Here is a 13,233-nt window from a genome sequence, read left to right as displayed (position 1 = left end):
TGTGGACTTTTATCACAAAAGTCATGGCGCAGCACTGTAGAAAACATTTGCAAACAGCCTTTAAAAGAGATCTCTATTATCTCTAGTATTCAATTTAATTACACACAAAGTAAGACATTTAAATGAAATTTGTGGATTTTTCAAATGATTTTATGATCGTTAACACCAATATATGAGAGGAAGAGCAGTAACTTGCTCGCTTTTTCCATGGATGTTGTATGCAGTGTGGTAAAGAATGCTATAGAAATCCTGATTCGTAACAATATACGTTACAAAGGCCTGACCCTGATAATCTACAGCAGACAGATCATGAGAATGTGTTTAGCTGAGCACAACTATCATGACCTGCAGGGCATCAGAAATGAAAAGCATTCTGTGGTTAGTAGAAGAAACTGTGTCAATGTATGTTGTGTGTGAGAGAGAGTGAGAGTAAATAAAAGACCGACAGAAAGAAAGCGAGATACAGCCAGAGCGAGTTTTTCTGTGTGTACTGTATTTGTGCATAGATAGACCCTCATCATCTCTCTGTGATTACAGGAGCATTTCACCACAAAACAGCATGTGACTTATCAGAGTGAGCCAGGTTTTCGGAGGGCTGACAGTTTAGGGAGAACTGCCATGGGATAAGTCTCAATCCTCACTCAAACATCACTCTCTCATCCCCTTCTCCCTCTCATCCTCTTCCCTTTCGCTCTCTCTCTGTCTCACACACACACACACACACACACACACACACACAGACACAGACACACACATCTGTGCAAACACAGATGCAGCACCCCAATGGCAAACCCTGACTGCTGATCCTCAGAGCTGCTCCGCCGAGATCTCAAGCCTTTCTATCTCTCCTACATGTCAAAACTGATAAAAAAAACAACCGTTACTCCTGATGATGTGTCTTCAGAGACGCAGAAAAATGTAAACAGTGTAGGTATCTCAAAGGAAGATAGTTGGTGTAATCTATACCGGTAGATGGAAATAATAAAACAATGCTTTTCAAAATAGAGACTGAAAGACAAAAAAATTTATGAGATAAAACAAGATTCTAAATAAGATTAAAGAAAAACAATTTATTTAAAGGGATGTGCATAAGACATTAAGTCATTACACTGTCACAGCTTGTCATGAACATAAAGGAGTCTTTATAAATATATAACAGTTGTAAAGACTCCTTCATGTTCATGACATGTGTCATGTCATAGTTACGACAGCGTAATGACAACACTTCAAATAAAGTGTTATAAAATGCATTGATGTAAATAATATGTGTATGTACATCTGTGGATGAGTGTCAGTCCATGTGAGTGTAAATGTGTGTGCTTGTACACTAGTTACCGGAAGGTCATTTGGAATATCTGTCCCAAGTTGACTTGCTGGGTTTTGTTGTTGTATCCATGCAGCATCTCACCAAACAGGGTGTCATTGAAGTGGACATCCTGCCTTGGGCATTTTGGTCCCTCACAGTTGTCTGACTGCAGGAGGCAGGAGCGCCCGTCTCCTGCCAGTTTGTACTCCTGCACACACCTGAGGAGGAGGGAAGGGCTGTCAGTATATAGTAACCTTTTTACAGCTGAGGAGATATCATACAGATTCTGGCAAGAACATCAGAAGATGAATTGTGCTATAAATGTTGCAGGATGATGATGCAAAACGCAAGAGATCTGAATGACTGACGCTGTGCAGACCCACACACCCATACAAACCCATACCCAAAGATGGTCCTATTTTACAACAACTACCATGCAAATATCTTAGCCCTTTTCTTTGACATTCCTGCCATCTGTAGAGCACTTGCAGTCAGAATATATCCCAGCTGTGCAAAAGTATTACTGTGAGGTTAGTACTTTGTATATATTGTTATAGCTTTGGACAAAATGTCTTTTACATTAGAGAAGCTGTGCACTTGCCATTGTCATTGCGGACTGACACTGTGGACACAAGCGCTCTGCTGGAAACGGATTCCAGTGGGGCAGAATTCAGCAGACCGTGCAATCAGTCACAATTATCCTATCTCCTTCATTTATCTGCACCGTCCTCCCTTGCAGATGGAGTTGAGTATCTGCTGCTGCTGGCTGGCGCTGAGGTTTGGGCTCATGCTGCTGATCAGGTCTCAGCGCCTCAGCGGGAAGGAGGACTCAGCCGGTGTTGGCAACACAGTTCTGAAATTGCAGCAGATCTGGTGGGGCAGTGTGGCATGAAGGCAAAGCCATTTCCCTTACTATAAACCAACTGTTTGCTCAACCGCAGAACAAAGCCAACTATGAATCTGCAGTATACCCTCAATGTTATCTATTTCATTTCAGAGTCCAGTTTATCAAGCAGCTAGTCATTACGTATTTGCACCCCCACACCCAACTGATCAATCCAAGAAAGAATCAATCAAGGCTAGAGCCGCACCACTGTGCAACAGTGATTGTTAAAGTCATTTGTATGTCACAGAGTGTGCGCACATTGATGGGATGGAAATATTTTTGATTGACAAAAACAAATTCATCATCCAGGTGAAAAGTGAGTCCAAGTCAATAGTACTGATAGCATTGGGAACAGTGGACACGGCTGCAAATGGCATTTTGATGTTGGCCCATTCACCCATAACATAAGGGAGCCTAATGTTCTGGGAAAAGAAATATGCCATTTCAGACTGTGGCCCTGACACATCTCAAGGAGAATTAGGATATCCTTCACCTGTCAGCCTGCTCCCTCTGTTAAGTTTCCACTTGCCAGAAACCGAAAAGTTGTCAGGGGCTGCAGATAGATATGTATTCACAGTTTCTTTGTGTCAGTCATTCTAGCACTGGGCCCAAAATGCCTTTGAATTATGTATCTTTCAACATGAGATGATCAAAGTTACTAGATCAGCATGTGGTGACCAGATTAGTATCTGGTCAATCTGGACAACCTCTTGGAATTTCTCTCACAACAGTCTTGAAGCAGAAGTCCTTTCTATCATGACAGCTGCCTCTGTTATTCTTGGGGTGGACTTAAGGTTCAGCAAAGGTCAGCAATGGCCTTAGGCCCCAAGCTGCCAAGGGCCCCATAAAACATTTCATAAACTTATGGTTAAGAAAGTTTATATTTTAACTTTGCACAAAGAAATGATGTCTTTCTAAGAAAAAACAAACAAACTTGGACTATTCACTGATCTTACTGCACATCTGCGGAAATGATTCAGGGAGACACCAATTCATGTCAACAAAAAGCTTTGCATGGTGTTGCTGTTAAAATAAAAAGCAAGGCTTCCCCAGCAGTGTTGACAAAAGGAGAAAGCAGAAGGATACTAACAGACAATACCCAAGAACTACATAAGTATCTGCTGCCATACCACCAGACTTCAGAACAGTTTCTTTCCTGAGCATGTGAGTCTCCTTAATTCATCTTCTGCACTCCACAATGAATAAAGGTACCAAAATGGCTAAAGCCTGGATGTTCTCCAAACTTGACATGATCCATCCATCCACCAGATGCCCTCCACCAATTACCCGCCACAGCATTTATACCAGCCCATCTCCAGATTGTTGATGTTGTTTCATGCCTTTGCTTTCCAGCCTCTGAAACCCCATTCTTGTTAACCTCTCGATTCTCAGTTACTTCTGTTTGGACTTGCTTCCCATGCCAATAAGCTTATGTATTATCACATTCTGTTCCTGCCAAGTTGTCTGCATTTGGGTCCTTTTCCCTGCTGCCTCTTACACAGCTGCTTGACACCCGCAAAGATGACAGATGTTAGAAGAAAATAGAAAATGTGTTGCCGTAGTGTTAAGGACAAGCAGACAGTGCAGATGGCAAGTATAAAGAAGTTACCTGGTCTGTGCTTTCTGCTGTAGAATACTGCTGACAAATATGACATAACACAAGCCTGAACCAGTTGATCCATCTTACTTTGTGAATAAGGGTTAAAAGGTAGCATTGGTACATGATTTCTTGCCACACATTAGACCCTTTCGTAAAAAGAACTCGTAAAACCTTTTTCAAAATGATGCTCCCTAGAGATTACTCTGCCATGTGACACAATCTACTTCTAGGAAAGATACTCAAAAAGCTTCCCCAGTCCATATACAGAGAAGAAATTCTGTGAAACGTGTGGGGTGAGCAAAAGGCCATTTATAGAGTGAATGTATCGCAGAATAGCGTGCAAGAAGTAAAGTCAGCATGGTTCAAGTTTCAGGTTGAATGCTTGACACACCTTTTCATAACGTGCATTGAAAAATTCAACATTCTCTGCAGACAAATGGGGCATCCAGCAGATACTGTTACTACGGATGTAGATATTTCTTACTATATATATATATATATATATATATATATATATATATATACAGTAGTATGAAAGGATATAAAAAAGCTTGCCATCAGATTTGGACAGAAAATATGTTCGACCTTGACCCTTTGCTAAGCCCCTCTTCAGCACAGCAACTGTCCAATCACAGATCAGCAGCCATAACAAAGCATTGCAATCCTGTCAAGCTTGTCGAGCTTTGTACGTCTCTCTGGGACTCTAAGAAGAGCGCTAGTTGGTGCCTCATAAGTTTGGAGGGTGTGTCTTTCAAAAATGTGAAACACAAGACACACTCATGTGAGTAACGGATTAAATTTTGCCTTTATCTGCTCTAATGTAAACTGCAAATGTTAGCATGTCCAGCTAACTAGCTTACTACCTGCAGTAATGTTCCCTCCAGCCAAACTGTGTTAGATACCACTGCATTTGCCAAACCCCTGGCTTATCCTCAGTGGTATAGGGATTTGTTATGTGGGCAGTTTGATAAGGAGGATGTGGGCTGCTGCATAATTAAAGTGGGATGATAATGACACATCTCTCTCTGGCTCGCTTTCTTTGGTCTATGCAGGGTTAGCTGAGCTCTTATCCTGGCTCTCTTCCTGGGGCATCTGTGGTCCCACTGGTCTGACTGGTTGACCGTCTAGAGGTCTGCTGCACTTACTCGAATCTCTGAGTCTTTTTCCATGTTAATGACTGGATTTCTGTTGTCTATCATATACATATACATGTCGTGTTTCACCATGCAACTAATGTTTACTGGGATGTAGCTTTTGCCTCAGTCTTTTAGCAGTGACGTTATGAAATGCATGCCAGTAACTCTACATATTACAGAGCCTTTTTGTCATTTTAGAATATGTCAGATAGAAACATTTAAAATTCAGCATGATGTGGATATCTAAGCTTAGCCAAGGAGTTTAAGCATTACCATTAGTATACATTATATAGGCACAAATCCACAGCTGTCAGCGAGAAATGAGAAGCCTGCTTTTGTTTATTTCTTTGGAATGAAGACCCAGTGTTTCAGAAATTATTGCTAATTTTTATGTTAAATTTGCCACCGTGATCACTCTAAACTGCATATGCATGAATGCTATACATATGCAAGGTTGGTATCTTTGTCCTTTTCCTGTAAAACAAACATACAGGGCTGCATTTTAAGTTAGCTAATATTAGCAAAGCTAACTAGCTAGCTAATGATTGACATAGATCAGCTTGGAATAGATGTCACTTTTACTGGTCCTGCAACAATATCGTTTAACCAACTTCAAAATTTTACTTCCAATATAGATGAGCCTAGCACATAGCATGTCTAAGTCCAGGAAACAGGAGAAGGACAAAATTGGTTGAGGTACTAAACTTGCTCAACTCTGATTAGGGCCAAGGACAAAAAAGGGGTAGAACTCAGAAGGGTAGAAGGGTCAATTGTGACTCATGCAATAAGTGAGTAAACATCTCTGAATGGCATACATGTATCTTAAAACAATGCTTTGTTTGGTATGTAATCTTTCATAAAAGTCTTTCATCCCTTTTGATTTGGTGATTATGAAGTAACTGGTTATTTCCAATTTACATATCTCATTTCCTTCATATGAGCTTTTGCCTGAGGAAGAATTTCCTGATTGAAATATCACTCATTTCACAAGGAAGCTTTATTTCCAGCCTGCAGCCACCTTTCAGATTTTTTACTCTTAGTTATTCTCACCCGCAAAACATGAGCACGTTGCTGGAACTGGGGTCATCTTCAAGGGGCACGAGCTGCTGGAGACACAGCTGTTCGCAGCCTCCATTGAAGCCATCCGTGCAGTCAATGCCCCTGGAGTAGTCATAGCAACCTGAGCCATCCTTCATTGGCCTCAGCCCCTCAGGACACTGCAAGAAAGGAGAGACAGAGAAAAGAAGGGGAGATGGTGGGAGAGAGATGTGGAGAGAGGGTGAGGAGGAAGGCATAAATTAGGGAGCGGGAAGAAGAGAGTAAGGCGCAGGGGTCAGCACGTGCATTTTAATCAGGATCAGTCAGTTCTGAAGAGGCAAAGATAGTAATATGGGAGAGATGAGACAGGAGAGGTGGGCAGTGGGATTTAGAAAAAAAGGAGAGAGTCTTAAAGAACTAAGAATGAAAGATGGCAATTATCTTATTTGATAGGAGACAGAAAGCGTGGAGGTCTTCATGCAATCAAAAGGGAGCAGAAATATCAATTCCATATTCAGAACCTTGAAATGACATTGAGCGCACTGAGACTTATCAAGCGTTCGTGATGAGAACGGTGAAGGTTGGGTTAATTAAAAACAAGTACCATCTGTGACCCAGCAGTAACTTGCCGATATCAAAAGCTTTTATCAGAAGGAAAAACTGTGAGGTTTGAGAGTTTCAGTTACAGTTCATCATCAGTTTAACACCCAGCAACCTAAGCGCACACACCCCCCGGACAGAAATCTGAAGGGGAACACTGGGTCCAATAACTTCAGACTGGCTAATTTAGAGTACAGCATTTAATTTATGAACTGTTGTTTGTTTTAATGAATTATATTTCCTCCAGCATAAGAAATGCTAATTAAGCATGAATGCAACAACAGCAGATGGATTTTTATAACAAAGCTGGACTCCATTAAAAAATAATTTTACTTACCATTAATAACTTGTAGACTTAATAGCCTACTGTTCATGATTTGGGTTACATTATCCGCATTGGATGTAAACAATAGATTGTTACACAAATAAACCAAAGAGGTTTCACTTGATGAACTTTTCTGCTGCCTCAGCTTATGTGTTAGAGGCAGGCGAAACACTGAAAGGAGCCACTACTGACAAGTATTGTCAAGTTGAATTAGTTTGTTTTTTTCACTCAGTATAATGAAAATATGTCTTTATTCTTTTAGAGTAGGAGTTAGAGACTTATAGAATTAACAATAATATAACTATCAGGCTTTGAAATACAGGGGAGGTGAGGGGAGATCGGGAGCCTTATTAGAGAAATTTAGCAGGACCACTGAAATATTGTAATTTTTGTTGCCACAGTTTTTTTCAAGCAAGTCTTCTGAGTGGACGTCTTTATCCACTGTTCACTGGCTGTCTGTGTTCTCTGCTTTTTCTTATGTTGCCTGTTCTCGCAAAGTTTCAGGGTGACAGAGACATCGGGCCCTGTCTTGCACCCTATGGATGCCGCCTTGCACCAGCACAGTTCTCATTTTTGCAACGTCTGCAAGATAGCTAATGAGCTTGTCCCTAGCCAAGCGGTGCAGCCAATCAGCATCCGAGGAGGGACCACTGGTAGCTACAGGCGTGGTTTTAGGTGTGACAAGAGTGAGAAGTGTCCATGATCTGATTGGTTGAAGTTAGCTGATGATAGATGTGAAAGATAGGTGATTCATCATCACCTGCTGAGTGTTTTTTTGGAAAGTGCCTGCCCTTTTCTGTGCAACAAACCACCTGGCATGTCACATTATTATTCAGTACCTCGTGACTTAATTTAACTTTTTTTTTTCTTTAATATACTTTATAACTTGCTGCAGTAATAAAGATATATACTCAACAGTTTTCTGTTAAAAAAGCTTTGCACACAGGGTTCACTGCAGGGCTGGAGATGCTGGCAACTGCAAGATGAACATGCAATCACATAAAAATGCATAAATACTGTAAATAAACCACAAGTGTTTATGGTAGAGACAGCACCCTCAACCCGTAAAAATATGATTGAGGATCCTTGACACTGACAAGTGCGGCACATTTTGCTCAGCGCGCCATCAAGTGATTTTATACGTATATTATTATATATTATAATATACATGGGGGAAAACATTGCTCTGTAGTGTTGTTGTCGATTGTGCTGGTTGTTTGCCACCATCACACTGGATTGTCAAAGAATTATATCTAGATTATGTGCTCAAATGTTAAAGTCTTAAATAAAAGAAAAAGGAAAGTAAACTCTGAATGCCAAATACAGAAGCTTCTGCTTATGTTTCTTCTCTAGTAGGAGCATCTGCTTTTCACAGGTTGGTAACGTGTCATTTCTGTGTTATTGTATCCTACTGAGTGAGCTATTAGATGCTGGAAAACAGCACTTATTTACTATTCAGTTGAATGTTAGAGATGGATATGCATACAGTAACTGATACTATGAACGCATTACTGTCATTATGGAAAAATGCTCGTCTTTGAATATTTGATGGGTTTTGCCTGCTGGGGCTGAAATCCAACAATCATTTAACACACCCAGGCATCAGCCACATGCTGAAAATGTGTCGGTTTTCACAACCAGCACATCACTTTTCTCTGAGCAGCAACAGCACACTGCTGTACAGCAAGTTCTCCTTTGTGTCCGTCTTGATTCTGTTGGTGTAAAATGAAGACTGTTGTCAAGCCAAGGCTGTAAGAGAGAGTGTGTTGCCATTTAGAGAAGAAAACAAACGTAACGCCTTTGTTTTTGTTCCCGTTCTTCATGAGTTGAAGTAAAATACTTCTTCTGTGCACACAAAAGGTTTATTTTTCTCAGCATGACTATGACACAGGTATGCTTTGGACTGATCACACCAAAAACCCAGTCTAAAATATGTAGTTTTATCTTGAAAAGACATTTAGTAGGCACAGAACTATGGCTGTTTCACATAGGGCTACAGATACCATTTTTTCCCCCAGGAAGGAAAAGTCATGACCTACCGTACTATGGCTCTAATTGACTAGTACTCGTTCCCTTCCTTGGTAGATTTAGGATGCAGTTTCCTGCATCGAACCATTGCGACAATAATATATCGATTCAATTTTCCAATAGACCCAGTTTGCTTTCACAAAGGCAAAACTCAAATGATCCAGAAACGGTACATAGATTCACTCTTACATGACATGCTTGTCTCGAGTCAAACTGCTGTTACAAAAGTAGTTGCTGCTACAAAAGTAATGACAGCTGAACACAACTGTTGTCAACTTGAGTAACTGCTCGGCTCTGCTCATTGGTGAAGCCCATAGAAGAGAATCACCTGAGTCCAGGTTTTGGTGGCAAATGCTTCCTGAAATTAGTCTGCATGGCACCAGAAATAAATCACTCCAGATTTCACTCGATAGCGGCCCGAGACCACCCCTTTGAGGTGGACCAGAGAGCAGTCGTTTGGTCTGCACCAGATTTTGAGTCCATCGTTCACACCAACCCAAATGAACCGTACAATGCTCGAGGGCTCGGTTCAACCAAACTAAACATAATTGATGTAAAGTCACTGATAAGCATGAGGAGTGACTGGTTAGGGTTAAGCTAAGAATATCAGGGCAGGATAATCAGAGGCGGAAAAGGGCAGGTCATGACTTTGTCCTCCTGAGGGAGAATACTGTGTGTAGCCCTACGTGAAATAGCCACGGTTTATTTTATTTTTTTAAGAAAACTGCACATTTTAGAGTGGCCTTTCACTGTGACCAGTCCAAAGCACACCTGTGCAACAATCATGTTGTTTGATCAGCATCTCTTCATGCCACATCTGTCAAGTGAGCGGATTATGTTGGCAAAGCAGAAGGGCTCACTAACACAGATTTTCGACACATTTGTGAGAGAAATACGCCTTTTGTGTGCATGGAAAACGCCTCAGATCGTTTGCTTCAATAGAAGAAAATGAGAAGCCAAAAAAAAAAAAAAAAAAAAAGGGAGCGAAAAAAGTGTTGCATTTGTATTTTCTGTGTGAGAAAAACATGAATCTGGAAACACAAAAAGAGAGGTGGTGTCACTGTTGAAACAGATTTAGAATAAGTGTTTCCCTTGCTGCCAATGGTCAAATACCTTCAGACGTACCAATTATAGAGAAGCCTTTGTCTTGTTATTCATAACAACCTGACTGACTAACTCAAATAGACTCATGCCCATTTGCAGCCTTGTTCAGGGTCTAGATTGGATAAGATCATCAGGAAGAGAGTTGGTTCATTATTTTGCCTGTTCAGTAATATAAATGTTTATGAAGTTGACACACAGCGATCTCCCTTTTATCTCCCACAGTCATTCATTACTATACTGTATTTACTGTATACATCCTAAAGCAAACAATGAATCTGCTGCTGGCTTTATATTTGCAGACTGCCAATATCTGCAGTCTATCTTATCATATCCCCAAGCATTTCGCTGTGACAGTGCCAGTAATTAATATTTCTTTTAGTACGCACATCACATATTACATGTCATGTACACCACTGAAAGAAAGGCATTATTGTGTCACCTGCACTCACACTAATGACAGTGTTGTTTTCCCCTTTTATCCAGACATTGCTGGAAGGTAACAACATTTAAAAAAAAATCTAGGCGAAAATAGTTTTTCTCACCCTTCAGTGCTGCTTTGACTGTACAGATCAGACAGTGTTATAATCCTCTACTGAACAATAGAACCCAAATAACTGATCTTGAACGTCAATACATCTTGTTCTGCAGGGTCCCTGAGATCAGCAGTAAACAAATTAAGATTTTCCTTTGTAATAAACCTTGGGTCACAAAAGCAATTAAAAGCCTCGTTTGGTTGGTTTTAATAATGGTTATGTAATGCAGGACAGGGAAATTAGGAGGGAAATCAAATCAGGAATAAAATGAGATACGAAGAGAGGATTGAGACAGAGCTTGGCAATATGAGAGATGTTTGGGAAAGCATGACATTTATTACTGAGACTAGGACAAGAGAAATAAGGATGTTCACCTGAGTGTTTTAGTTAATTCAACACCTTGATATCTATATATGCTAAGGCAAAATTTTTTGTTGTGTTTTAAAAACTGCGGCAAAGCTTTTCTGCCAGATAAGTTATAAAAAACTCAGGACTTCGTCAAATCTGTTGCTGGATGCTTAAACCTTATATACAGCAGGGCTTTCTAGTGTTTTCTTCCTTTTTTTTTTGGGGGGGGGGGGGGTAACATCTCCTCAGCCATAAAATCTCAAAGCACATCCAAATCCTTGAATGCCTCCTGAACAGCAAGCCGCTCTCTGGTTGTCAAGGCTTCTGCAAAAATCACCAAGCACAAGATTTCTAATTCAGCCGGGAAAAAACTGGAGAGAGAAGAGGTAGATGAACCGAGGATGCCACCTTAAGCTTATGAAATTACGTGTGTTGACATTTGGAAGACCTCACACTCGTGTCAGGCTTTAATTTTCACCTCAGGAGTGTTTTTATCTGTACATTATACACTGATAATTGCCAAAGCAATTATAGAAATACATACATGCTGAGGGTTGAAAGGTCATGGGGCTATTTCATGTTTGTTCTCTCTGTTGGTAATGTTTCATTTGAGGGGGTGTGGATACACCGTCATAACTATGTAATGACACCTATCATTAACATGAAGGAGTCTTTATGTTTATGACTGTTGTTATTAAGTGTCAACTGGTCAGTTATGTCATTTTTTATGCAAAGCTGACATTGTTTGAGATGTCTGCTCTGACAATTTGACTTTAATCAAGACAATAATGTCTTTGTTATGACAACTTAATGTTAATTAAGATAAAAATGTCTTTGTTATGACAACTTGACATTAACTAAGACAATATAACTTCTGTTTTAACATTACAATGAACTGTCACATGTGGTTGGTTTTGACACTGGTCATCACAAGACCGTTATAAATGTGTCATGAATATTTTTCTGGACTTCAAGTAAACTGGTACCATTTGGCTAAGTATTATAAGGCCAGTTGGATGACGGAGTACAGTACCAAGGTGATTGAGCTTACAGTTACATGGACAGATAGCGGTTAGCTAGTGCTGAAGTGTCCCATGCTATCTGTAGCGAGCATTAGCTGGATAACTCAGTTACCCATGGAGCTAGCCACCTAAATAGCTAACTCAGCCCAAGGGTGCCAAACCTGGCAAGAAAACCACCTTGGTACTGTATCCCCTGTCATCAAACTAACTTGCTAAGATCAATGATGGCCAGTTTGATGTCACAAATACAGTACCAAGGTGTGTTTTTGGTTTTGTTTTTTGGCCAGGTTTGGCTCCTGACACCCCAGGGCTAAGTCAGCAAATATTGCGGCTAGTATACAAGCTAACTGCTATCTGTCCAGCAGGCATGTCTGCAAGATAAATCACCTTCTCTGCCTCCTGGACATACAGCTGTTTAACATCTCCCCTTTATCTCCAACAGCCATTTATTGCTTAACAGTTTTTATGATACACACACCCTTAAAGCAAACACCAAATCTGCTGCTGGCTTCATATTTGCAGATTGTTGATATCTGGAGTCTATCTAATCATGTCCCCTAGCATTTTACTCTGTGATAAGGCCCGTTATTAATATTTTTTGTACACACATCACATATCACACGTCATGTAGACCACAGAGATAAAGTCTTTACTGTGGGACCTTCATTCATACTCTATATACTGTGTACTATATAAGAATATATTCATGACATACTAACTATGGTCTCACATGTGGCTGTAATGTTAAAAAATTAAACTAAATGAATTCCTTTAAGTTAAGTGACAGGTTGTCTTGGATTAAGTCAACTTGTCATAACAAAGACATTATATGCTCGATTAATGCCAAGTCATTGTAAAAATCTTAAATACAACACCTCAAACAATGACATTTTTGTATTAATGACCCAGTGACACTTAATGACAGCAATCATAAACATTCATAGCGCCTCCTTCAGCTGTCATGGCATAGTTATGACAGCATAATAACAGTCTATCGCACACCCCGTCCAATAAAGTGTTACCCTTTAGTTTGATGATCAGCATCACGATGTAAAATCCATTACCATTGCTGACTCAACTAACAATAATCAAGGGGTTCTTTCGCTCTCACAATTAGCCTTCTCTGACAAGATCATGCTCCCATATTAAGATAACCATCTCATGAAATTGAACAAATGCAGTTTTCACACAAAGAGTACAAATGAATGCTCAAACAGGGTTACGTCAGCTCTCTGTGGGCTGTCGACATTTTCATATTTTGCACAACAAATTGAGCGATAGCGTTTTTGATCTCTTAGGAGAGCCGC

At 40.2% G+C, this 13,233-nt stretch overlaps 1 protein-coding gene across 2 annotated transcripts in view; it reads right to left on the bottom strand.

Moving 5' to 3' along the window:
• Positions 1-13,233, bottom strand: part of astn2 (astrotactin 2) — a 382,265-nt gene that overhangs the window by 113,553 nt on the left and 255,479 nt on the right. For both annotated transcript variants that reach the window (XM_084745505.1, XM_084745506.1), the window contains exons 12-13: positions 5,979-6,145; positions 1,336-1,524 (exon numbers count right to left, since the gene is read on the bottom strand). In XM_084745505.1, the coding sequence (XP_084601631.1) occupies positions 1,336-1,524; positions 5,979-6,145 (356 nt within the window). The remainder of the gene's footprint in view (positions 1-1,335; positions 1,525-5,978; positions 6,146-13,233) is intronic.

The sequence above is a fragment of the Lutjanus erythropterus genome, chromosome 20, assembly GCF_056507025.1.
Source record: "Lutjanus erythropterus isolate fLutEry1 chromosome 20, fLutEry1.hap2, whole genome shotgun sequence".
NCBI classification, from domain to species: Eukaryota; Metazoa; Chordata; class Actinopteri; order Lutjaniformes; family Lutjanidae; genus Lutjanus; species Lutjanus erythropterus.
Note: the sequence above shows the minus strand (reverse complement) of the source record. Positions and strands in the feature narration are given on the sequence as shown.